This window comes from Onychostoma macrolepis, chromosome 06 (genome assembly GCF_012432095.1).
Source record: "Onychostoma macrolepis isolate SWU-2019 chromosome 06, ASM1243209v1, whole genome shotgun sequence".
Taxonomy (NCBI): domain Eukaryota; kingdom Metazoa; phylum Chordata; class Actinopteri; order Cypriniformes; family Cyprinidae; genus Onychostoma; species Onychostoma macrolepis.
In genome coordinates this window covers 16,633,246-16,660,588 of record NC_081160.1, presented here as the reverse complement: position 1 = coordinate 16,660,588, position 27,343 = coordinate 16,633,246, and the positions used below count along the sequence as shown (strand labels likewise).

Below are 27,343 nucleotides of genomic sequence, written 5' to 3'. Positions count from 1 at the left end.
TAAAAAGTGTCACAAATGTCACTTAAAAATAAAAGAAAAGAAAAATACATTGTGTGGAAGTCTTACTTGTGGGTTGTTGGCCTCAGCAAGCTTACATTGGCGCAAGAAAAGCTTAAGATTTCCCCAGTTCATATAGGGCAACAGGACCATGGGCTTCTCACCATCTTCTATACACACATGGCTGATAGGTAACAGGTTCCTAAGAGTGAACAGACCAAAAAATATTTTGCGAGTGGTTACAGGTTAAGATTTCAAACACATTTCGGCAGGAAAACACCACATTTAATGAGTGGTGAATACAATTGAAACAAGAATTAGAGAAATGACTTAATGTTACTAGATTCCCACTAGCAATGATACACAAAGTAGACAGGAAGTGACATGTTACCCTAAGGTACTTGGTCTGTACAAGACTATTTCAATCAGTGATTCATTTCTGAAGAGGAAAAATTTAAGTCACGGGCTGCTCTGACCGTTTAACCTCAGACACGGGTCTGCGTGACTGCAAAGCTCGGAACGCTCAGGACAGGATATGGGTCTGAGCCCATCCCAAAAGGCAACCAAGCGGGAAACAGAAAAATCTAAACAGAATGTTTGACCTCAGGGCTGTTGTAATGCTGCTATATTAATATTAGGAAAATGATTATGAATAAAGATGAAGTGATATTAAATATGTGAAGTGATACTAATAGATTACAAGGATTACAAAATTAGTATTCGGTTTAAATTTTAATTTTCATTGCAGTTCATGTCAAAAGTATATTAATTTTGTTAGTATTTTTTTCAGTATGAATATTTTTAGTTTTCAGGGGTTTCCGCAGTTTTCATCAATAAATAGATAACCAATGGCCAATAAATGGCTAATATTTAAATTACATATTACACACACACACACACACACACACACACACACACACACATATTAAATTAAAAATAAGTCAAAAAACAAACACCACAAGTGAATTTAGGCATCACAACAATATAATGTACAATAAAAAATTGATTTTTAACATTCAGTAAAAATTTTATTTAACAATTCGCTTTTTTTTTTTTTTTTTTTTTTAAATATCAACTTTACACTTAAGACCCATTTCAAGTTACTCTGATATATAAATTACTGATAAATTTCTAATATCTGTTGATATTAGATAACCAATATGGTACCAGTAGGCCTATATGTTAGCATATATAAAATGTCCAGCCTTGGACCCAGAACTGGATTTGCTCAAATCTTTTGTCATACAGCCAACACCAGAGAACAACTAGTCACTGGATTTGTGAAGTGTATTTTAGTGACGTATTTACACTAGTTTTTGTCTTAATGTGAATTACAATTACGGCACAATGCGATTTATAAGAATAGTCCATCAGAAATGCAGAACATTCATGTAAACATTCATTTCTATGAAGGAAACTTGGTAAACAAGAATGCACTAATGAAGAAAGAATGCAGAGGAAGACAGTAATTCACACAGCAGAGGAAGTGTGTAGATTAGTAGTCATAGAAGTGTCACAGCTGCAACTGTGGTCATCATATTGCTTTTACAACATTCAAACATTACACAACATGCTTCTACTGTGGACAGGGTAATTTACCTTTCATGAAAGTATGGTAATTTATATTTATATACACAAGTATATTATGTCATCATTCTCGAAACCAGCATGCGTGTCAGCATGCGTGTTTGATGACGTTACAGGGATTTTTTGTAATGTGAAATGAACTTCTATAGGTATTCCGTGCTCAAAATGTAAGAAACGGTGATAAGGTCCCTGTGATTTAAAACATCTATGGCAAGCTTTATTCTAGGGGTGCGCCGCTCCGATACTGGCACTTTCTGCCGGATTGGGTATCGGACAGATAGTCTACCAAAACGCAAACTATCGATCTGAAACAATGGCCTAAGCACCTGAAGGGTTAGGGATAGAGTGACCAGACATCCCGTTTTTCCCGGGAGTCACAATTTGTTGTCGATTAATTTAAAGTTAGTGAAGACGCGATAGGCGGAATCGCGCTGATAGAAGTGCTCTCTCTCGTGCACGCTCCACTTCTTCAGTTCTCATACAGCGCGCGATCAGTTCTCAGTTCTTAGTGCTCAAATACACACACAGCAGTCCAAAGTCTATCATGTAGAGTATCTCACGTAAATACAGTCGGTTATGGCTTAAGTGAACGTAAACAGGTGGGTGAAAACTGAATGTGTGTCAGTATTACATGCATGCCTTCTGTCTTAAAGGGACGGCTTTCCTAATTAAATACCTATCTGTGTCATCAATGTTAACCAACAAAAGATGTTAAATAAATGTATACGTGTTAAGTAAATCTACTGTATCTGAAAAATGAGTTTAATTTGTATTTCTACCAAAAAATGAAAATTTATTCCAGTTTTTCCAAATTCAATCCTTGATACAAATTTCTCATAAGCTTAATTGATTTGGTCAAAAGAAAGAATTAATGACTATTAATGACTACATATAAAATAGCTACCAAAATAAATGCTAGTAACTACAGTTTGACTAAAAGTAATGACTAAAAGTTGACAACAATGCAATGACTTTTCGTCGACTAAAACTACGAAAGACTCAAATGACTAAAATGTGACTAAGCATTTTCGTTTCAAGATGAAGACTAAATCAAAAATGCCTGCCAAAATTAACACTGGATGAAACTCTCTGCAAGATTATTAAATGTTCCTAATATTATACTTGATCTGTAAATAAAGATAAAAGGTTTTGCATAAAAGGACTTTATCTTGCAGGACTTTATCTTCGTGCTGTTTTCAAAATCGTGTTGGTGTCTGTTAGATCACAACACTGGACTAGAGAGCACTATGTTCTTAACGAGCACAGTAACTGAAATTTAAAACTGTTAAAAGAAAAGGCTCAAACTAATCGCACAGATTTAATACACTACGCATTAACATCTCTTCACTTTGTGCTTTGAACCTTTCTATGCGGACTTGCAGAGCGCTGTGCGCTGTGACTCCGTATTGCTTCAAGCACATCATTCTGCGCACGGGATGCGCATAAGTGCTTTGTGCCGCTCTGTATTTGAAGCCTTTAGTATCATAATACTTTTGCACACTGAAAGATTATTAATAGCCTTTCTTGTTCGTCTTATCTATCATATGTTTCTGCCTCATTACTGTGCTATACATTTAAAAGAAATGTCTTTTCATTTTACAGTATATATTTATATACAGGTGCATCTCAATAAATTAGAATGTCGTGGAAAAGTTCATTTATTTCAGTAATTCAACTCAAATTGTGAAACTCGTGTATTAAATAAATTCAATGCACACAGACTGAAGTAGTTTAAGTCTTTGGTTCTTTTAATTGTGATGATTTTGGCTCACATTTAACAAAAACCCACCAATTCACGATCTCAACAAATTAGAATATGGTGACATTAATCAGCTAATCAACTCAAAACACCTGCAAAGGTTTCCTGAGCCTTCAAAATGGTCTCTCAGTTTGGTTCACTAGGCTACACAATCATGGGGAAGACTGCTGATCCGACAGTTGTCCAGAAGACAATCATTGACACCCTTCACAAGGAGGGTAAGCCACAAACATTCATTGCCAAAGAAGCTGGCTGTTCACAGAGTGCTGTATCCAAGCATGTTAACAGAAAGTTGAATGGAAGGAAAAAGTGTGGAAGAAAAAGATGCACAACCAATCGAGAGAACCGCAGCCTTATGAGGATTGTCAAGCAAAATCGATTCAAGAATTTGGGTGAACTTCACAAGGAATTGACTGAGGCTGGGGTCAAGGCATCAAGAGCCACCACACACAGACGTGTCAAGGAATTTGGCTACAGTTGTCGTATTCCTCTTGTTAAGCCACTCCTGAACCAAAGACAACGTCAGAGGTATCTTACCTGGGCTAAGGAGAAGAACTGGACTGTTGCCCAGTGGTCCAAAGTCCTCTTTTCAGATGAGAGCAAGTTTTGTATTTCATTTGGAAACCAAGGTCCTAGAGTCTGGAGGAAGGGTGGAGAAGCTCATAGCCCAAGTTGCTTGAAGTCCAGTGTTAAGTTTCCACAGTCTGTGATGATTTGGGGTGCAATGTCATCTGCTGGTGTTGGTCCATTGTTTTTTTTGAAAACCAAAGTCACTGCACCCGTTTACCAAGAAATTTTGGAGCACTTCATGTTTCCTTCTGCTGACCAGCTTTTTAAAGATGCTGATTTCATTTTCCAGCAGGATTTGGCACCTGCCCACACTGCCAAAAGCACCAAAAGTTGGTTAAATGACCATGGTGTTGGTGTGCTTGACTGGCCAGCAAACTCACCAGACCTGAACCCCATAGAGAATCTATGGGGTATTGTCAAGAGGAAAATGAGAAACAAGAGACCAAAAAATGCAGATGGGCTGAAGGCCACTGTCAAAGAAACCTGGGCTTCCATAACACCCTCAGCAGTGCCACAAACTGATCACCTCCATGCCACGCCGAATTGAGGCAGTAATTAAAGCAAAAGGAGCCCCTACCAAGTATTCAGTACATATACAGTAAATGAACATACTTTCCAGAAGGCCAACAATTTTTCAACAGTTTTTTTTTTATTGGTCTTACGAAATATTCTAATTTGTTGAGATGTGAATTGGTGGGTTTTTGTTAAATGTGAGCCAAAATCATCACAATTAAAAGAACCAAAGACTTAAACTACTTCAGTCTGTGTGCATTGAATTTATTTAATACACGAGTTTCACAATTTGAGTTGAATTACTGAAATAAATGAACTTTTCCACAACATTCTAATTTATTGAGATGCACCTGTATAAATATATTACTTGTTTTTCCTGAATGTATTTTACAACAATACAAAGAGCAATGTATATCATTTTACATTATCATTTTAGATTTAGTCCTACACTTATTCACTTTTATTTGTTCCCCACTAAATAATGTTTTTTCCCCACTAATTTTAGATTTTATATAATTGTGCACTCATGATTTTTCTAGAGTAACTTTTGCTACTGAATTATCCAATAACCTAATTAAATGTGCATTAATTTGTTGTTTTTCTTTACAATGAAGTTGTCTATATTTAGTAGATTGTGTGTGTAACAAAGTCATGATGACGTCATCACACACTGAGGTATAAATATTCAACACGGATTAAAAAAAACCTGCCCAGGTATCGTATCGGTATGGGCAGATACTCAGAATTTTAGTATTGGATCGGTTCTTAAAAGTGTTATCTTTTACTAAAATATATATATATATATATATATATATATATATATATATATATATATATATAGTAAATACAACACAAATCCTGAACTCAGTTCAGGATTAATATTGCAAATTAAAGAAATGCTATAATGTGAGAATGGCACAGCAGATTTCGCAATAGAGCAAGTTCTTCAAGCATCAAGAAAGCAGCACATGGTGGCTGTAACTCACCTGTGGTGAAGGCCCCGTAGTTTACAGCTTTCTGTAAGCATCATGGTCACCTGTACCTCTGAGGCGTGATCTGCACAACCAAATGCAAGAACAAAGAGTCAGGGATGTGTGTTGCAAACCTGGACAACCCAATCGTGAGGGAAACTTGAGAAAATCAACTGACAAAGTCTTCTCATCCCTCCACACACCAATCAAAACAAAGTAAACCCTCAAAGATCTGGAAAAAGCCAGATCTTAAAATGTCAAGCAGCACTAAAGGATAGGAGGAAATATTTGAACATACTGCATAAAAAATTTATAAAAAAAAAAAAAAAAAAAACGCTGGATGGAAACGCCAAGGGGCGCGTAAATTCTACAAATGCGCATTTAAAAAACAAAAACAAAAAAAAAAGTAAAAAAACAAAAACAACTTATGCACAACTAAATAGGATAAATGTCTTATCTGGTAAAAAAAAACCATGCGCATAAATTACGATGGAAACACTTTTACCGAATACATTTTTTAATGTGCATCAAAACAAGACGTTACTTTGTCATGGGACATCATAAAACTGGATCATCCAATGGACCGATCTCATTGCACAGCATCCGAAATTCTAGTTTTGTCATTCTAAAATGCTTGAGCAAAGTCTCGTCAAAGTGCTTTGTTAAAATAAACTCCCAGAACAGTGTTCCCAGCAAGTGAAAATAAGATAACATGTCTGCTTTTCGTCTGCACGCTCTGAAGCTCGTAATTTATTGTATACAAAATTTTAGGGATGCACGATATTGGATTTTTGCCGATATCTGATAGTTTTCAACTCTCTTCGGCCGATAGCCGATGCCGATATATTTCCTTTTTGTTTGGAAACATCAAGTCTCTCCTGTGTGGACATTATAAGCAAATGATTTTTAATTTTGGTTAGTTTTTAACAAGAACTTATTTGTTAGAATTAAATAAACAATAATGAAGTTCTTTTATAATGACCGTATGTGATGAAGACGAGCCCACCAGCTCACCTTCGGGGAAAAATGTGAGTCCGTGAAGGGATGTAAAAAAAGATGGCTCACTCGCAAAAACACTTTTGTGCTAGGTGGAATTTATTTACAGTGCCAGAAAAATTGTCCACAATGAAGAATATATACAAGTACACCCAAAAATCCAAAAGTACCAAATAAACAACAAAAGGGAAAAATAAACCAGAAAATAATCCAACAATGATATATTCAGGCAACAAACAGGTATCCACAATATACGAAGGGGTTTTGCTTGAGGCACCGCAGTAGCACTCTTGCATCGACTTGGTAAACAAGCACTGTCTTTATGTTTGGCCTCAGCTAATATAGGCCAAACCCCGCCCCTTTTTTGGGCCATACCATTCACAGGTAAGAATAACATTTAACACACACACAAATACCACATCTATTTGTCATCTATACTTAATCACTTCCGATCTATATTAGGGGTGGGACAATAAATCTATATGGCGATATATCGCGATCCTTCTCCATTAGCTTTACTGCTAAATACAGTATATTATACACATACATATATACATTTGTGAACAAAACTGGATGCTCTCCCTCGCTCTCAGATATTACAAGTGCGCGTTATGCAGTGTGAATAGTGGGCACCGACCAGCAGAAACAAATCTGCACCTATGGCATGGAGGACGAAACAAAACCTTGTCAGAGGCACAATGGCGGCGCAGAAGTGTGCGTGCTTGCCGCGTGTCTACATTTGAAATAATGAACCTGAGCACGAAAAAGATGCAATGTGAACAGCTATTTCTTCGTGTGGGGCTCCGTTTTTATGATGAGAGGAGCAGAAAGGTTGAGAAAGCACTCCAGGTAAATTTTGAAATGTACCAGGTTTATATTACATCAATCTATCTAGTTTTTTTTTCTTTCTGTTTGATAAGCAGTTAAATGTGTTTGTTTACACACAAGGAAAAAGAAAAGTGTAAGCCTTTAATAAGTCCAAGAATAAAATGATTAATTTAACCTACTCAACATGTTAAAATTGATTTACAGAACTTTTTTTTTTGCTGTTTTCTAACAGTTTGGACATGCATAAAGAAAGAAAACTTGCACTTAACCTTTTCACAGACATTTTGTTTAGACCGATATCGTGATGTATCATTATAGGATTTTCTAGAAATATATAGATTATTGCAGAATCGCTGTATCGTGATATTATCGTTATCATGAGTCATGTACCGCGATTATATCGTATCGTGAGGTACCCTGCGATTCCCACCCCTAATCTATCTATCTATCTATCTACATATAAAGGGGTGGCACGGTATACAGATGTCACGGTTCGGTACGTACCTCGGTTTGATACGATTTCGCTACAACAGGGGAAAAAAAAAAGAAATTCTTTTCATTTATTTTGAGCAGACAGTAGTGCAAATTACATTTTTTTCCATCTAGATGTGAAAATACTAAATATTACTACGTTATATAAAATCTGTTTTGTTTTCATTGTGAGTGTACACAAATCAAAGCAGACCTTTATACAGTGATTATTAATAAGACAATGTGTTTAAAGTTGATTCTGCTAGTATAAAGAAACAGCACACACACACACACACACACACAACACATCAGTTCCAGCATTGCTAACTTGACAGCGCAGTTGGTACTTTATCAAAATAAAATACAGTGAGCCAAACATCAGTGTGCGCGCCTCTGAGTCACCGTTGTAACGCGACTGAAGTACAAAGGCTATAATTTACATAATAAATAATAGTTTAGCATTCAGATTATATATGGATTATTTATGGTATATTTGGATTTGTGCCGAATGAGAGAGGTAGGACACACAAGCACAAAGCTCCATTTTGCAAACAGTTGAGAGCGCAAGCCTTTAAAGTATACTCCTTTGTCAGACAATGTGAGAGAGGTGTTCAAAATCATCACATGGTCACTGTCTAGTGGGCTTTGTTTTCAAGTGCGCAACTCATGGCATTCACTGTTCTTCTGCTGGCGGTTATCAAACAGCGTTGCATTACTGCGGGCGCCCCCTTCTGGATTGGGGGTGATTTGCCTGTATTCGTCGTAAGGCCTCATGCACCGAACCGAGATGTCCGTACCGTGACGGTTCGATACAAATACATGTACCCTGCCACCCCAAATAATATAATATAATATAATATAATATATATATATATATATATATATATATATATATATATATATATATATATATATATAAAAAAAAAACACAGTCCATTAACAATACATTTAACACAATTTCCACCCTTAAATACACACAGAAACACCTATTCATACTAGACAATGGTTTCTCTAGCTTCCGGTTACGCTGTGCGGCACGACAAAGCCAGTGATGTCATAATCGGCCGCCACTTGTTCCTTCGGTTTGGCCGGCGCGGTGTTTCCCGCCAGAAGACCGATAACGCCCACACAAACAAACATCACAGGGACAAAACGACACAACAAGTGCAGTGTAAGTGTATGAAATAACCGGGAAATGGATATGGACAGAGGAGAGTGCTGCAATGGGAGAATGTCCATGTGCTATCAGGATTGCGTGTGCACCCGCTACTGGGATGAATGAGGTAAGTAGGCGGGTGTGTGTGTGTGTGTCTCTGTGCTGCTTCCCCAGTGGTGGCAGCTAATGTGACTATATCACACAGTACATTGAAGCTTTGAAAATAACTATAAATAAACTATCAAATTGCTGCATTTTTTTTTTTTTTTAAAGTTGCAGTAGTAACCTTAACATTTTATTTTAAGATTTAACATTTGTAGATGGTCTAAAGCAAACGAGATATACAAATTCTGAAAATATTTTACAGCTCATAATTTGTTTAAAAAAATATAACATTACACATTAATGAATAAATCAGTATATATAAAATTAATTTACAAGTTTCATGTTTGTGATTTAATTTTTTATTCATGCAAGCTATAGCTTCTGACCTTTAAATCAAAACATACTTGTGACTTTATGACATCAATTACTGCTTTATTTAATCAGGAAGTGTATTTTACTTTCATTTAACTAGAAGTAGGCCATCAGCGCCCCCTAAGGAATTAAAAGTCCTTACCGAACGGGCATTAGGACCCGGAGGAGGCTGCCGCTGCACGTGCCATTACCGTTTACTCTATCATCAACGCGTCATTCTGTACATGCATTCTCAGTTTAAATGCGGTGATCCAAAATAGTGAATCTAATCATCATTCAGGCAAAACTTTGCTTCAAAAATGAGTCACACTGCTTAAGTGACCTAATCGCTAGCACACCCTGAGCACATGTGAGTTAAATTTCACATATTCTTCTTATCGGCGAGACATATCGTCATAATTTTTAATATCCAGCTGATGCCGATATGTAAGTTTAAAGCCATTATCGGCCGATTCCGATATCGGTCCGATAATATCGTAAATCCCTACAAAAATCACTAAATACAGTGCCTTCTCTTACTGCAGTAAATGTAATTTTTCTTTGTGACATTTAGCGCAAGTTAATCAAGTGATGATTTTGTTCTCTTCAACTCACTGGATGGAAATGGTGCTTATTTGCAAAAGCTTTATGCGATATTCCAATTTTGTGGATAAGTTTAATTCGTAACTTTGGATGGAAACATAGCTACTGTCAAATTAAAAGGATTGTGTCATTATTCCCTTAAACTTATATCACACTTTTTCTGCTTTTTCCATGCAATTACAATGAACAGGAACTATAGCTTTCAAAAAAGTAGATTTGTTCCTCACACAATATGAACTATTTCTATGATGCATTTGTCAGCATTTTTGGAGTCACAATACTTTATTTTTAGATTCGCCATTTGAGTTCCAAAGAAGAAAGTAAGCCATACAGGTTTGTAATGAAATGAGGGCAAGCAAATAATTTTTTCTGTGAACTATCCATTTAAAAGAACATTAAATCAACGCTCTGTTGGATCTTATTTGATCGGTTTTGCCCCATCAGGTAAGTCCTTGTTAGTAAAAGGTGCATGTAGGTCCTGAACAATCCTCCACCTTGCACTTGAGAAAGTTTGATTGCTTTAAAAGCAGCCTAACTCCTTTCAGCCAGTCTCACAGATTGCTGGCTGAGTGAACACATTTAGAATGAGTTCACAGAGGTCTGGTTTTATCTTGGAGCACAGCTTTTGACGGATGCTTGGAGAGTATGTGTGAAGTGTATTGTTTCCTGTCCCTTGGGCAAGGGCCGAACGGCTTGGCACAGCAGAGGCTGGTACAGTGGCATTGTCTGGTGGTTGGCACCAGTCCTGCACTGGGTAAACAGGGCACAAGGTCAAATGAAGCGGTGACCAGTGTGACGGGAAGTGCTTAAGTTTCTCATGGCATTTTCATTTTCTATAGAAACTGATGTCATAACTGAAAACTATATTATCAATATTTTAAAACGACCCATTTTCATTATTGTATTATGAACTTTGGAACTTCACAAAGAGGCTCATTAATCACAAACAATCCCAAATGATTTTCCTGAGAAAAGAGTTCTTTCCAATCATGTTGGAAAAGTTATTTTAAATGGTTCATTTTAGAATATTGTACTCTAGGGACATATCAAATGAGGGTTAAGAGAGAGGATTTACCTTTCACTGCTTTCACAAAGACTTGTTTCTCTTTGCTTGGGTCCTTCTCGTCAAGCAAGACTCCATGAAAAATGCGGCCAAAGGTCCCTGAGGATAAAAAATAAATAAAAATAAGTCACTTTAGGAAAACAGCCAACATTATGAAATTTCAGGTAATAGAAATATACACAGACTGAAATACACAGATTGTCTCACATAAGGCTGGCGTAATATATATATATATATATATATACACTGCAAAGTCCCCTTGGTGTGGGTACTTTGCAGTGAACAGGGCACATGCCATTATTTAGTCGTTTGGAATGCACTTGGCAAAGGGAGAGAGTAGTTTCCTCATCTTCAGCTGGGATGTTCCTGTGACAACGCAACAATGTGTGTGTCAGCAGATGTCGCTGTTTTAATGACATAGCATAAATGTATTTTTAGTGTTGTTAGCATAGCTGTTGCAAATGAACATACATTTTATATTTTAAAACGTTTTTTTGCTGTATAATATATAAAAACTAATATGTATAAAACTTTTTAAAATATAAAATGTATATTTTTTTTATGCTGGTGTCCATCAGCGAATCTGCTGCCACACACCGTGCTGCATCCCAGCTGAAGATAATGAGGAAATTACTCTCTCCCTTCACCAAGTGCATTCCAAACGACTACATAAATGGTACACACGTGCCTTGTTCACTCCAAAGTACCCACACCAAAAGGATAGGGATGATCACTTCTATCTGGAATTTACCATGTGAACCGTTTCAGTTCACGTACCGTTACAACCCTATATATGTATATGAAGAGTTAATTTGCAAAAACAGGTAGCTCAGTTTTTAGCAATTCTCAATCATGTTTTTTCATTGTGCATTCCAATTAATCTCAATGAAACGGCAGTTAGGTTTTTTTTTTGACTAGGTTAAAAAAATAATAATAAAAAAAATATTATAATAATAATAATAAATATACACATATACATACATATATATATATATATACAGTGAGGAAAATAAGTATTTGAACACCCTGCTATTTTGCAAGTTCTACCACTTAGAAATCATGGAGGTGTCTGAAATTGTCATCGTAGGTGCATGTCCACTGTGAGAGACATAATCTAAAAAAAAAAAATCCAGAAATCACAATGTATGATTTTGTAACTATTTATTTGTATGATACAGCTGCAAATAAGTATTTGAACACCTGTCTATCAGCTAGAATTCTGACCCTCAAAGACCTGTTAGTCTGCCTTTAAAATGTCCACCTCCACTCCATTTATTATCCTAAATTAGATGCACCTGTTTGAGGTCGTTAGCTGCATAAAGACACCTGTCCACCCCATACAATCAGTAAGAATCCAACTACTAACATGGCCAAGACCAAAGAGCTGTCCAAAGACACTAGAGACAAAATTGTACACCTCCACAAGGCTGGAAAGGGCTACGGGAAATTGCCAAGCAGCTTGGTGAAAAAGGTCCACTGTTGGAGCAATCATTAGAAAATGGAAGAAGCTAAACATGACTGTCAATCTCCCTCGGACTGGGGCTCCATGCAAGATCTCACCTCGTGGGGTCTCAATGATCCTAAGAAAGGTGAGAAATCAGCCCAGAACTTCACGGGAGGAGCTGGTCAATGACCTGAAAAGAGCTGGGACCACCGTTTCCAAGGTTACTGTTGGTAATACACTAAGGCGTCATGGTTTGAAATCATGCATGGCACGGAAGGTTCCCCTGCTTAAACCAGCACATGTCCAGGCCCGACTTAAGTTTGCCAATGACCATTTGGATGATCCAGAGGAGTCATGGGAGAAAGTCATGTGGTCAGATGAGACCAAAATAGAACTTTTGGTCATAATTCCACTAAACGTGTTTGGAGGAAGAAGAATGATGAGTACCATCCCAAGAACACCATCCCTACTGTGAAGCATGGGGTGGTAGCATCATCTTTGGGGTGTTTTTCTGCACATGGGACAGGCGACTGCACTGTATTAAGGAGAGGATGACCGGGGCCATGTATTGCGAGATTTTGGGAACAACCTCCTTCCCTCAGTTAGAGCATTGAAGATGGGTCGAGGCTGGGTCTTCCAACATGACAATGACCGAAGCACACAGCCAGGATAACCAAGGAGTGGCTCTGTAAGAAGCATATCAAGGTTCTGGCGTGGCCTAGCCAGTCTCAGACCTAAACCCAATAGAGAATCTTTGGAGGAGCTCAAACTCCGTGTTTCTCAGCGACAGGCCAGAAACCTGACTGATCTAGAGAAGATCTGTGTGGAGGTGGGCCAAAATCCCTCCTGCAGTGTGTGCAAACCTGGTGAAAAACTACAGGAAAGCGTTTGACCTCTGTAATTGCAAACAAAGGCTACTGTACCAAATATTAACATTGATTTTCTCAGGTGTTCAAATACTTATTTGCAGCTGTATCATACAAATAAATAGTTAAAAATCATACATTGTGATTTCTGGATTTTTTTTAGATTATGTCTCTCACAGTGGACATGCACCTACGATGACAATTTCAGACCCCTCCATGATTTCTAAGTGGGAGAACTTGCAAAATAGCAGGGTGTTCAAATACTTATTTTCCTCACTATATATATATATATATATATATATATACACACACATACAATGATTTGCTTGAAGTGCCCCTATTATGGATTTTTGAAAATGACCTTTCATGCATTGTGTAACAGCTCTAAGTGAATGAAAACATCCTGCAAAGTTTAAAATCTGGAAGTGCACTGTGTATAAAGTTATTGTCTCTCAAAAGAAAGAGTCGACTCTGAATCATTGAAATGAGTCATTTTTAAATCAAATCCCAAGCCCTTTCATGTTGACCTCAACATGAAACATTAGCATATTGCCTGCCCACTTGGTCTTTTCAAGTTGATTTGAATGAAAATGCAAAATAATTATTTGCCACTAGGTGCCGCTTTTGGAGCGGTAAAATAGCGGTTTCCCCAGTAATGCTGTACACAAAGCAGCACTGCACTCACAAGCGCTGCTTTAACAGGCATTACAGGCATGATGAAATGGAAATGAGACCAATCGGACCAATCACGGCAGATTATCTTCACGCAAAGGAGGGGTTTGGAAAAATGAATTGTTAAACTAATTGTTTGGGAGACGTTGAGCAAATAAGATAAAAATAAATCCATATTATAAGACAATGAAAGTGTTTTTTGACCTTGCATGCATGTCAACCTTTTGTTGGGAACTCCCAAAACCAATATATATGAACCTTTCATTACCCATAATAGGGGCACTTTAAGCAACATGTCAAACACTTTTTTTGGCAAGTAAAAGAGGCTGTCAGACTAATTTTGCAATCCCTCCCATGCAACTCACAAACATGACATGTTTAATACTTCTGATTTAAACTTCAGTTGCAAAAACTAGAGTATGTAAGTTAGATTGTGTGAACTGATTGACAGAAATGAATCAGTCTCAATGAATCGGTTTCAATGAACAGTGCTAGGGTTAGAGGACTGCATTTTCATTCATATATTTTAAATATCATGAAAAGTTAAAACAAATATGTATTTCGCTATATGTCCTCCGCTTCTATTTTCACTGCATCTTTGGGATAAAACAACATGCCAACTTTTGCACAGCAGGTCTGAACGGGTATCCTGGATGACCTCTGAGAGTAAGCATAGCATGGATTTATCAGCAGGCGCAGGACAGTCCTCACCTTTCCACTGCTGTTCTACAGACAGTTGGACATAGCTGCAGTTCCCATAAGCTCAAATGACACCATGTAATGGATCAGTACATCTTGCAAAGCAGTAGAACTCAGAGTAGGCTGACTTAGGGGTAGTGTTACTAATGCTAGGGGCCAGCACCACATTGTCTATTACTTTTCCCTCTTATCTGATCTTTATCACCTCTCTTGCTGCCATGCTTGTTATAACATGCCACTTTATCTCAAGCCAGTTTGCTGACGTAGAAGCCTGCTTTAATTCCTGCTTGTAATTACCATCGAGTTGTCTTTATTTAAATAGGAACACTAATGAATGCAAGCATATCGTGATTAATAGTGTCAAAAGAGCTTTAGGAAAAAGGGTCACAACATTTTGGGAAATAAAATTATGTAAGGTGTGATAGTGCGCATGTCACTTGTACTGGTAAAAACAAAATGACTGAGCAAAAGAACAACATGTTCCATGGATGGTGTGTTTCTTGGTCGCAATGCAGAACTTCTAACCTTCCAAAAAAAATTGCATTACACATTATGCAACCAGCTGGGTTTCCGTTTCAGTTGCTTTAGGTAGTTTATGATAAACTGGTTAAGTGGAAGAATAACTGCAGTCACACTTGAGACGAGCATGATCGTTATGCTGGACATGGGGGGAAATTCTTGGTAGGAAGACGTCTTTAATGATTGCTTAAATTTTGCCAAGAAACTAAGCACTAAATGTCCTAAGACGCAACATGCACTCTGTTTTACAATGAAAAGGCAAAGTTGCCCAGCTCTGGAATGGCACAGACCTTACATCATTAGACCCAAAATGTACTCTATTCAAGTACGTGAACACCGATGCAAGATCAGTTTGACCTGCACTGCTGTGTTCTGAAAAGTTCATGAGTCTGTTAAAGTTATACATTACTAGCTCTCCTTGAAGCGTTCAATAGAGAAGTAGCAATACTGTCATTCAAATGTTGAGTCTACTGTTAATATCATTATTGCTGCTTATTTTATTAAACATGGTTTAAAAAACTGATCAAAAATAAAACTGTTAACGCCGATTTCATTCCGTGCTTCACTCAAAGCTATCGCATGGTTTTACAAGACGCTTGATCCACTTTTATGATACTTTCAAGTTGCTTATTTTGTAATTTTAGAGCTTGACAGCCCTTATTTCTCATTCACCCTCATTATATGGAAAATGGTAGCAAGGACATTTTCCAAAAATTTGCTTTTTGTATTGTACAAAAGAGAAGGTAATACGGTTTGGGACAGCAAAAGACACACAGACAATTTTTCATTTTTGATTAAAAGAAGCAATGCTCTTGTGTTTCTGGCCATAGTATTACCACAAAGCAAATGCAGAAAATATTTAATAAGAACTTTGAAATTTGTGCTTCGCATAAGGCCATTCAAATAAAAAGTATTGAGCTGGTCATAAACACACAAAAGCAAATGGCCCTTCAAAAAGGATTAATCTGACATTCCCCCAAATGTCCAATAAAATTGGTATAATCAGATTAACCAGCTTTAGTTTGCCAAGTCAGCACTTAAAACACAACACAATAACCCCTTATAAATAATAAATCGGCTTCATCAAGCTTGTGGGCACACGAACAAAATTAAAGTCTCACTGATGGAAAAAAGATGCTACAGAGGGGAATTACTGCGTTGAGATTTTGCAAGAACAAGTCAAACAAGGCGGGTTCTTGACGCAGGTTTTGTTTATGTTTTATAGCTTATGTGACTAATGACATTTGTGTCAACATCATCTGTGCAAGCCCAGAGCTGTGCTGGCACAAGGCCCAGCAGAGAGCTTTTCTGTTTGGACTCCAATTTAGTGCTTGAGTGCAGATTTCCCGCTGGAACACAGCTCTTGTGTGATCCAACAAAATTATTTTGCAGGGGGAAGTGTCTAACCTCAAACTGAGCGGCCAAATGACGCGTTTGTTTGCCATGATGCAATTTCAGCTGAACTGGTCGTTCAAAAGAACCACTATTAGAAAGATGGAACTGAGGTGGACAGAGTACTAAGAATTGAGTTTTTCAAATTCACAATATTAACTTGCTGTGGTTTCCATGTGCGTCTATGGGGCTTGTGGGATTAGATACCTTCATGCAAGACGTCTCTGAGTGTGACTCTCTCTCTGGAGATGGCGATGTCTTTGACCTTTGCCTTGGCCTCAAGGAGAGTGACGCTTCTCAAGTCGTTCTTCTCTATCCGCAGCGAGGGACAACCTTCAAATCACACACACACACACACACACACACACACAAATGTCACATTAAAATAAGTGTTAACAATTCACATTAGAACTAATTAAAAGTCTATTGCAGACAAATCAAAACAAAGACAATTCAGAGAATGACAGAGGTTTGCATTGTTATTTTAACAAGTGGAAGTATTTAAAAACTTCAATGAAGTAAAACCACAGCTTTGCCAAAGACAAACACTGCAGTGTCACTCTTGCACAACATGTTTTGGTGTGTAACTGATTTTATCTCACAGCTATACAGAGTCAATTATATTAGATGTTTAGAGAAAGGTGAATGTTTTATTGTCATTTAGCTACAGTGTACTTTAAATACACAAGAATGTCCAAAAAAAGGTCAAAATGTACTGTGAGCACAAATACCAGTACATAAGGCTGTTTTTAAATGTGGTTGTGTATCCTGATAAAAACATTGTGTATCCTCATGTGTTGTTTTTAGGTTTACATGTCTGATTGAACAATTTTCCTGTTTATATTCAATACTTCACTGTGCCTTGTGGTAAACATTATCGTGGTGATTATATAAATACAGTTGATTATGAACACGGAACAAAGTGTAAATATATCACTTTTCACTAACAATACAACTAGCCAGTGTTCTGAATAATTTGGACTACATTTATACTAAATGTGCATGATGCTGCCCCCAAGTGGTTATTATGGGTATATAACTAATGTAAAACTGCTAACATTCCTTGTGGTCTATTCAAAATATTTTAAAATAGAAAAGTTTTAAATTGTAATATTTAACAGTATTACTATTTTACTGTATTTTTGATTAAATAAATGCAGTCTTGATGAGCATGAGACACTTAGTTTAAAAACATTCCAAAATCTTTGTAATGACTTTTCAACAGTAGTGTAGGCAGTTGATGGTAGACATTGATTTCCATGGTATTTTTTTTTTTTTTTCCAAACTGCTTAACAAAAACAAGAAAAAAAATCATACAGGTCTGAAACAACATAATGGTGAATAAACAACTGAATTTTCATTTTGGGTGAACTAATTTACCATGACTATCTGATTTTCCTTCTCGTCATGCAAATGAAAACACGTCTTTGCACTTTGCACCACTGTAATACGGTATAAACCAATGAACGAGCTTGGTGAAGACCAGCAAGAACAAAACAATGGTGATGGTGAAGAAGAAACCAGGTTAAAAGGTAGGTGGTTAGTGAACACGATTAAGTCATGACTCCCTGTTGCTCTCTCTATCTGCTTCACAGCAGCAGAACTTACTTTTGGTTTCGTGCGAGGGGGCACCAGGGTGAGGGAAGGAGGCGCCTGCAAGTTGGAGCATGGGTGCAGAGCCAGTATGAGCATCTGATAGAAAAGGAAGGGGTGGAGGGAGGACAGAGTGAGAGAACAAAAAAAAAGAAAGATGGAGAGAGGTATATGAAGGATGGATAATCATAGCAGGTAGATGGTGCCTGAGCTATACCACACACAAGAACAGGAGTGAGACAAGAAAACACATGGTATAAGCATGAAACAGTGCACCAAGCATGTAAGACCACTAGGAGGCACTACACACAATGCGAGTACACAGCCTGGGCAAAATGGAGCAGATATCTTCACCATCAATTATCCACACTGTTTTTATGAAAATAACTTTACAACATGATTTTCTTTGAGGGAGAGTATTCACTAAAGCTGGCCTTAAATATCGCCCATAACTGTTCACACCAAATGTTTTAGTACTTAGCGGCATCTAAAAAAGGCTTACTATTGAGTATGTACGGCATCTGATGAAGAACGTACTTCTAGACCATTCTGTATAAAAACAATTCAGACATATAACATTTATAGTGCTGGAACATGTTAACATGCATAAGCTATATTGCCATTTCCTGTCATTTATTAATATAACAACTTCTCTCCTGTGGCATAATTTTTTTTTGACTCCCGTTTTTTATGAATGCTGTGTATTTGGACATTTTACTAATTTGACATTGCTTTTCGCATACTGGAAGTAGCCATATTCAGATACAGGGAGTGAAAACAGTTGGTTAAAATGAAAATGCTTTACTTGCCTGAGTCAAGTAATTATGTTCTATATAAAAAAAGGTCTTGCACCATTTGACATATACATATCTAATTAAAAGACAGAGACATTTATTTTGTTACTTAAGCATCTAAATATTTTCTGGGGCCACCGTGAATATAAAACCCATGGGATCACCTGGCAAACTTCAACTAATAGGAAGTTTAAGGGAGGTTATCAACCCGCCTTTCAGTTCTGCCTGAAAAGCTCTAATTTTAGCCCAATCTGGTCGTTTGAGGGAAAGGAGAAACTCACCCACTATGAAAACAGTGACCATGTTTTAAAAGAGCCAAAACTTCCTGTTGATTTGGTCTCATTTGCGTCCTAAGTTGGAAAAGGGGTGGAGGTGGTCAACTTCTCGTGGTGGAAAAAAAAAAGACAACAACCTAAATGTGAATAAATGACTCTGAAATGGCACTAGTAATTGACAGCAAAGGATTGAGCAAATACTAGGAGACTGACTTTTGTACTATTGTGAGGGGACGTGACGACTTTACAAATACGATACGCAAGACGCATTTGTACTCATTCCGATCACACAAATACAATTAATGCTGGAGCCACTGCTGTACTAAACGTAAGGTCTAAAATGTGGAGGGAGAATGTGTGAGCCTGTTTGTACCAACCTTATGATTCCAGTTTAGCTAATTTGATCATTTGTTTCCAATTTTCTCATTTATAAAGGAATGCACATTTGGTGTGAACAGGGCAAGGCAAGATGCAGCCAGAGGTGTGGAGTTTAGCTGTGGGCAGCAAAGCATCCTGGTGGTGTTTATCTACTCTTTGTGCTACTTCTCCTGGTAAAGAGACAGGTTTTTGACATTTTAAAAATGGAAGTGTGCAGATGGTTACAGCAGATGGTTGAGATGTTTGAGAGAGTTGCTGATCTGAGGTCAGGGGTGAGAGACATGGTGTGGTCGCAGTCTTACTGGTGACAGGTGTAGCGTTGTTGGGGGTATCTGCCCTCAGGTACTGGGTGGTCTGGGTGGAAGGCTGAGACAGACCCTGTGAGCTTCCACTGTCGCTGACGCTAAAAGATTTAGAGAGAAGAAATTAATTACTTTAGGAACTGATATGCACCAATTTGAAAGGAACTTTGGCTTATATTAGGCCTTACTATAATAAGCTCAAATCCTTTTCCTAAAACAGACCAGTCTTTCATTTTATATGGTTTCACAGCCTCTTTTAAGATGAAATCATCTGTTTTTTCAGAAGGTGTAGGGTTTTACCTGGCCCTGAACCCCAGTGCATTTAAAAACTAAGTGCTGTGTAATTGTCCTAATTAAAGCCATTAGACTTCAACTCCAAAGGTTAAACACTGAAGCCCCTGGAGAAAGACCTGAAATGCTGCAGGTTTAACCTGCCTCCTGAAACTCATTGAACCTAATCATGATCTAATGTCACAGACTCATCATCATTAAACAGTTCTGGTTTCTTCTGGTCTACTACTTGGGCTGTGGAGCAAAAACAATCCACCGGTAGAAAACGGAGTCTGAGCACATTCCTGTTCTGAGGTTGATGTGTTTTAGAAGATAAATGGAGCTCTGTGTCTCTTCTTCTAAATAGCAGCAGATCAAATCTAATCTACCAACCTTGTATAATGCTGAAAAAGACAGCTCTTTGTACTAATTCAATTTCAGAAGAACACAGTTAAAATATCCTGCTCTGGTATGAAATTAGCAGATGAGATTTCTCCTCTCTCCTGTCTTTTTGATAAACACAACGAATAGAAAAAAAAATCATTTAAAAAAAAAAAAAAATCTGCAAAAAATAGGATAAGGAAAAAAAAAAAAAAAAAAAAAGATCATGAGAACAAATGACCAGAACCACTATAAAATGTGTGACCCTGAACCACATAACCAGTCTTAAGTCGCTGGAGTATATTTGTAGCAATAGCCAAAAATACATTGTATGGGTCAAAATTATTGATTTTTCTTATATGCCAAAAATCATTAGGACATTAAGTAAAGATCATGTTCCATGAAGATATTTTGTAAATTTCCTACTCTAAATATATCAAAACTTAAGTTTTGATTAGTAATAAGCATCGCTAAGAACTTCATTTGGACAACTTTAAAGGCAATTTTCTCAGTATTTAGATTTTTTTTGCACCCTCAGATTACAGATTTTCAAATAGTTGCATCTCGGCCAAATATTGTCCTATCCTAACAATCCATACATCAATGGAAAGCTTATTTATTTGAAAAAATTACCCTTATGACTGGTTTTGTGGTCCAGGGTCACATACACGAGAACTAGACTGCTTTTGTGTATTTAAACTAACTGAACATTCAAACACAGAAGTGTATGCATATACACACACCTGTCATCCATTTCCACTCTCTTCATGCTGTGGAGGTGTAACACAGCAAGGATGATGGCTACCAGGAAGATGACAATGCAGCACACACACACACTGATGTAGAAAACTCGTGTGGATGTGGTGGGAGCGTTTGAACTGCTCGCTAAGACCAAAAGAGAGGAGAGAATTTACAAGAGCAGAGTGAAGCTTGTCTCATTGTAGAACCACATTTAATAAAACGGCCAAAAAATAAATCCCAAACACTTACGGTCTATTCTCTGTATGGTTGTGTTTGGGAATGGCAGAGTTTTGGGGGGCTCTGGCTGCTCAATTCCTGTAAAAGTAAAACAATAAGGGAAAGGATCAGCAAATTCTAATACCTATACCAGTTCACCATTTTATGTAACTGAATGTTGCCCATCAGAAGAACTAGAAAATGACAGATTTTGCCCAAATTTTCCCCAAATTCTTAAAAAAAAAAAAAAACTATTCTTCTTTTGAAATGATGACAATCTTGATGGGTCTCAAGAGATTCATCCAAACACATGAACTGGTTAATTGTGGTCTCATTTATGTTTGGTTTGTAAATTGTTGCCAGGGCAGTAAAATCTCACTCCTGACACAGAAAGTGTAAGACACAATATCTTCTTGAGCGCCACATACACACGCTGACCCAGTTATTCCACAAGGGAGAGGAAATTGGGACATACACAAACTCTTTTTCTTCTCCAGCAGCTAATTTGGCTCATGTGCTTCAAATAAGCAGAGAATAAATTCACTGGTTATTTCCTCTTGGGAAGCCATATGACAGAAAGCTTGTGTTATTATCATATTTGCAGTCTCTGGCAATGTGAAACCTGACACACAATTTGCCAAGCACACAAAACCTACAGCATACTTACAGAAAAAAGGTGAAAAAAAAAAAAAAACACAAACATGCACTAAGATCTTAAACAGATGTATTGGAGGAAACAAGGTAAAAGTGTATGAAAAGATCTTACTTCGGTAACACATTTTCCTGCGTTTGAAGTTGAGCACTGTGAAGTTGTTAGCTGGTGTAGTCAGGTTCAACTGCACCGTTAGCACAGCCTCTCCATCAGCCTTTCCAGAGCAGAAAAGATCCACTCTGAACACTGGAGTGACAGAGAGAAAGTATACTTACTATATTAAATACTTAGTTACTCTTTTTAAAAAGGGTATGAGCTGCTTTTGTGCCCGAATCCTACTAAACTCAATTAAACACCAATACAAATGTTTGGCACGAAGATTTGGTCCGATTTTTGCATTGTTCAGACAATGCGAATAAACGTCAGACAGGTTGAATGCAAGTGCAAAGTAACTCCCTGACAGTAGGTGGTGCAAAAACTATTGATATGTTTTTAAAGAGCCATTTAGATATTTGATTCACTATAGTGTTTATTAGGCAACACCAAGATGAGCCAGTTCAGGATTATTCCTCTGCTATTCACTGTCGCCACCAAGTAACCAGTAGTTTAATGTAACTGTAGCGGCTCTGGGCATGTGACCAAAAGCATGAATCGTATAGGCTGGTCAGGTTTTTGCAGTGCAATGGAAGAGAGATTTTAACACCTCTCCGTGAAAAAAAATAAATAAATCAGCTGCATTGACAGCATGTGAATGTTAATGCAGGTTAATTCAAATTAAAATGCTTATTGCTCTGAATAGGTCTTGGTGTGCACAGGCCTTACAGGAATTAAGAGTAGATAAAACCTTAAAAAAGCTGTGGGTTCTTAAGTTGTGATGTATAAACTTTTTATCAATAAAAGTCTGACAAGAAAAAAATTTCTAATAGTTAACAGGCCTTTTTTATGTGAAGACCTTTAAACGTGTAAAAGGTAGAGGAAAAATAGACTGTTTTAGATATCAACAGCACCTTTTTTCCCTTGAAAATACAACATATGATGGGGGTGGGGGGAGACAAAAATGATTCACTCACCTGAACGAGTGCGCGGGACCTCCCCCTGAGCAGAAATGTTGCTCTGAGGTTGATCCATGGCTGAAGTGTTTTCCACTTGAAACCCTAACCTGTAATCCACCTAAACAGGAGACAAGGATTACGGGAAATAATTAACTGACGCCAAACTTTTGAATGGTAGTGAACATAGGATGCATGAACAGTGCCAACCTTGCTGCTGGAGTGCCATGTGAAATGTAGGCTGTTAGTGTCACTGGGCACAGGCAGGATGAAGGAAAGGGCATAATGATTTACCACATCATCCCTTACATAGTATAATTCAGCATCAAGACCTGCAGAGAGAGAGAGAGAGAGAGTTTTAATAATTAAAATGATAAAACTGATCAGGACTGACAGAATTTAAACAGTTAAACATCTTTTCACGTTCACACAACCACCCTGCCTCAAGAGAGGAGTAAAATATAGTTTCATAATGCCAGACTCCATCTCTGCTCTCATATGAACTCTGTATTTCACCATAAAAACATCCTATGTGCTCATTTAGGCTTAATGTATTCCACAGCGTCTGGAAGTATATGGTGCAAGAGAAAACCATGGCAACAATACATAAAATACATTCTTTCAGTGTGGTGAACAACCACTGTCTGACATAGTTCCACTTCCTTGCAGGATCTGGAGCAAGATCTGGATCCATTATATATCACAGAGGGCAGGTATGACAGCCACTTAAATATGATTGCAATTTCCAATCAGGAGGATATGATTTATAACAGGCTCAAGTGATCATGTTGATATTCTATAATGTTTCCCATTAAACTGATGGGACCTTTGAAACCACCAAGACTGCCGCCCAAGTTTTGACCACAGTTCATTCCTCTCTCTCTAGCCCGTCCATTTAGAACCACTTGGAACGGTTTTCTTCCTTTATACCAAGAACAATATCCTCAGTTGCCACCTCCACCATACAGTGAAGGGAAAATGTTTGAGTGTAGTATGTTTATGTTTAAGGACTTCACCCCTCAAAGCAAAACATCTCTGCTTTCCCCTGCCTGGCCTCCATTTTCTAACAATGCTGTTATCTAAACAGTGTTTCCTTTCCGGCTACATTCCTGGGAGAGACTCGACCTGAAATGCCTTTCTCCCAGGCAGCACAGCACACCTGCGATCCCAGTTATACTGTATCCAGCCCCCAATGAACAGCTGGAGAGTGGCAGTGATGACGAACACAAGAGCGAAATCTAAAGTGGAGGCTGATTCCCACACGAATGAGACAGAGATGTGTGAAGTTGACTGAAAGCTGGAATCTTTTGCCATGCCTTGGGGCAAACCTTATCATGACTGAAAGGCCCCGTTGTGGCTGACTGGAGCCTGTCAGTCTGTCATGTGGTCTGCACAAACACAAGGGGGATGGGAGTACGTGTACATACCCTTTCTAAAAGATAACTTGTCAAACAACAGTAGATAATGTTTTTTTTTTTGCTTGGGCTAAAAGTTTTAGATGATCTAGGTGCATACCATTAGAGACAACATAAAAATCAATATATACTACTGCTGGTCAAAGGTTTTGAAAAAAAAAAAAAAAAAAAAACACTACTCACCAAGGTGCAATTTGATCAAAAATACAGTTTAAAAAAAAACAAAACAAAACACACCTTTAATATTGTCAAACATTACTACAATTTTAAAATATCTGTTATCTAGTTTAATATACCTTAAATTAAGCAGCCATTACTCCAGTCTTCAGTATCACATGATTCTTCAGAAATCATTCTAATATGCTGCTTTTCTGCTCAGAACATTTTCTTATCAATGTTGAACATATTTGTACTGCTTAATATTTTCTGCAAAAACCATGACTCATTTTTCATAAATCTTTCATGAATTGAAAGTTCAAAAGAATAATTTAAAATAAAAATGTTTTGTAACAAAAAATGTTTTTAAATCAATTTAATGAATCCTTGCTGAAAAAAAAAAAAAAAAAAACTTGTTTTTGGTTAACACCTTAACCAATTTTTTTTATTTATTTTTTTGAGAATTGATTAGATAAAGAAAACTTCCAAATAGGAACAAACAATTTATTTTTTTGCCTGTTGGCACATATTATTCATTATTCATTCAGCTTAGTTGAGAAGCAGAAGTAGTTTTGATGAAAGTTAAAGACAAACATTTTTAGAGATAACAATCTGAACTGATGAATTGTGCACAATAAAATGGGAAATGTATTACAGCAAATAGGGTGCATTTTGATTTCATATAGACTTAAATGGTTCAAAGAGAAATTAATTCAAACCATTTCTTGACATAATCTCATGACCACTTCAGTAAAGCCTTTAAGCTCCAAAAATCTCACCTTTTCCTGCCAAAACAGAGACATTCAGCACCAGCTATATAGAAGCATTAAATGATAGTTTGAGAACAGATCTCAGCCCTCCAGTGAGATGAGGCTGCCCACCTATGGAGCAAATAGGCTGTGTGGCCCCCAAACCAGACACATTCAAGATGCAGGAGTCCTCAAAGTTCAGACAGACATTCCGACTGACATAATCCTCTGAGCCCAGAGGAAAAGAAAATCAGCCAGCTGTGAGAGACTACTGAGGCGTGACTTATAATACAGATATACCCACAGACTTGAGACTAATTAACGTTCCCATGTCTTGCACCATGTGACATGTCTGGACCTACTTTTGTACCCACTGCTTTGATACCTCTTAAAAAAAATTGAGCCATGTGAGTAGTAGACTCGCATAACCAGACCACTGACTGGTGCTCACTGTAGCTTATTCTGGTCTTATTTAAAAAAAATATATAAAACCCAAAATAAAATACCTTATTATTCAATAAACTGAATAAATTTGTGTCCCTTTAATTTTAAGAAGTTGCATAGAACGAACCAGATAGGAACTGGAAATTTCAGCCAACTTTTGCCATTTTTGTATGTAATGTGCATCAAATGGTCAGTGAACAGACTGTGGATGGTCTGTACCATCTGAGGCTGAGACTAAATGACCAGAGGCAGGAGGAGCTGAAAGTTGTAAATCAAAGAAAGGATAGTAGGGACATTTCTTAAATGAAATTCCTTCTTTCTCTCAATCTCTGGCACTAAAATGATATATTGAGAAAGGAATTTGCAGGAGAAAAAAGCCTTGGCTCAGTCATAGACTAAGCCCACAAAACAGTGGATGTAGAGGGTGTTGAAGTTCATGGGTCAAGTGTGCTCAACCCTCTGACCAGAGGTTTCAAAAAGAAAGCAGGAGGTTGTTTGAAAACAGTTTCCTGTGTGGCATAAAGTGATCCCACCCTTGAAGAACTAGTCCCTTACAGGATGATTAGGAGGAATGAGTTTATTATAGCATATGTGCAGCCTGTGTTTCCAAGCTTGTTTATTTGCGACTCTGTGGTGACCATTTTTAACCTCTTTTCTTTATGCTCAAGTAACAAGTTTGTTTCAAAAGAGCTGCGGTTAACCGTACGTCTTGAGCAAAAAAAAAGAAGTGGTTTCCGCTTGCTGCAAAACGAAATCTTTGCATCCCCCTCACGGCAGTACTCTGTAATGTCTTTTTATGTAGTTTCAAAAACCCTTTCATGGTTCAATTACTTCCACTCTCAAAAAGCAGAGACCAGGGAGAAAACATGTCCACGGGCAAGACGTCGATGCAGCATTATGTCGGTGAATCTTGCTCAAAGAGCTTGCCAAAGACCCAGCACTGTATGAGAGTCATAATGGGGGGGGGATGCAAAGAGAACAGGCAAGATTTAAATGCTCATATAAATCAGAGTAAATCAGAGTGATGTGTCAATAACTCCTAGAAAAAAGAAGAAATAAAATCACTCTATGGTATGTACTAGTTATGATGTAACTACTTTAAAACATAGTAAGAATTTGTGGTTTTTTAAATGTGGTCTAGGACTCACAAGAAGACTGTTCTGTTTTGAACAATCAGCACAGAATAAAACTGAAGTCACAAAATACATGAATGAAGAGGCAATGATTTACATCCATGTCATTCCCACAGCCAAAGGTATAGCCTTGCGGTTTTGGAATTCTTGGCCTCTGGAGATCACATTTCTGTCTTCAGAAAGGTACAACAAAAAACTGAGAGCCAGGAGAAGAGGTAAGCATAGGTAGAACA

General features: G+C 37.5%; 1 protein-coding gene across 2 annotated transcripts in view; it reads right to left on the bottom strand.

The window, feature by feature from the left end:
- ryk (receptor like tyrosine kinase) overlaps nucleotides 1–27,343 on the bottom strand; it is a 57,631-nt gene that overhangs the window by 8,100 nt on the left and 22,188 nt on the right. Inside the window, exons 2-12 of one of the 2 annotated variants that reach the window (XM_058778217.1) lie at nucleotides 23,424–23,545; nucleotides 23,235–23,334; nucleotides 22,279–22,410; nucleotides 21,546–21,611; nucleotides 21,299–21,440; nucleotides 19,905–20,005; nucleotides 18,171–18,254; nucleotides 16,770–16,895; nucleotides 10,983–11,069; nucleotides 5,413–5,482; nucleotides 67–199 (exon numbers count right to left, since the gene is read on the bottom strand). In XM_058778217.1, coding sequence (XP_058634200.1) covers nucleotides 67–199; nucleotides 5,413–5,482; nucleotides 10,983–11,069; nucleotides 16,770–16,895; nucleotides 18,171–18,254; nucleotides 19,905–20,005; nucleotides 21,299–21,440; nucleotides 21,546–21,611; nucleotides 22,279–22,410; nucleotides 23,235–23,334; nucleotides 23,424–23,545 — 1,163 coding nt within the window. The remainder of the gene's footprint in view (nucleotides 1–66; nucleotides 200–5,412; nucleotides 5,483–10,982; nucleotides 11,070–16,769; nucleotides 16,896–18,170; nucleotides 18,255–19,904; nucleotides 20,006–21,298; nucleotides 21,441–21,545; nucleotides 21,612–22,278; nucleotides 22,411–23,234; nucleotides 23,335–23,423; nucleotides 23,546–27,343) is intronic. The other variant, XM_058778218.1, reaches the window with a different exon arrangement.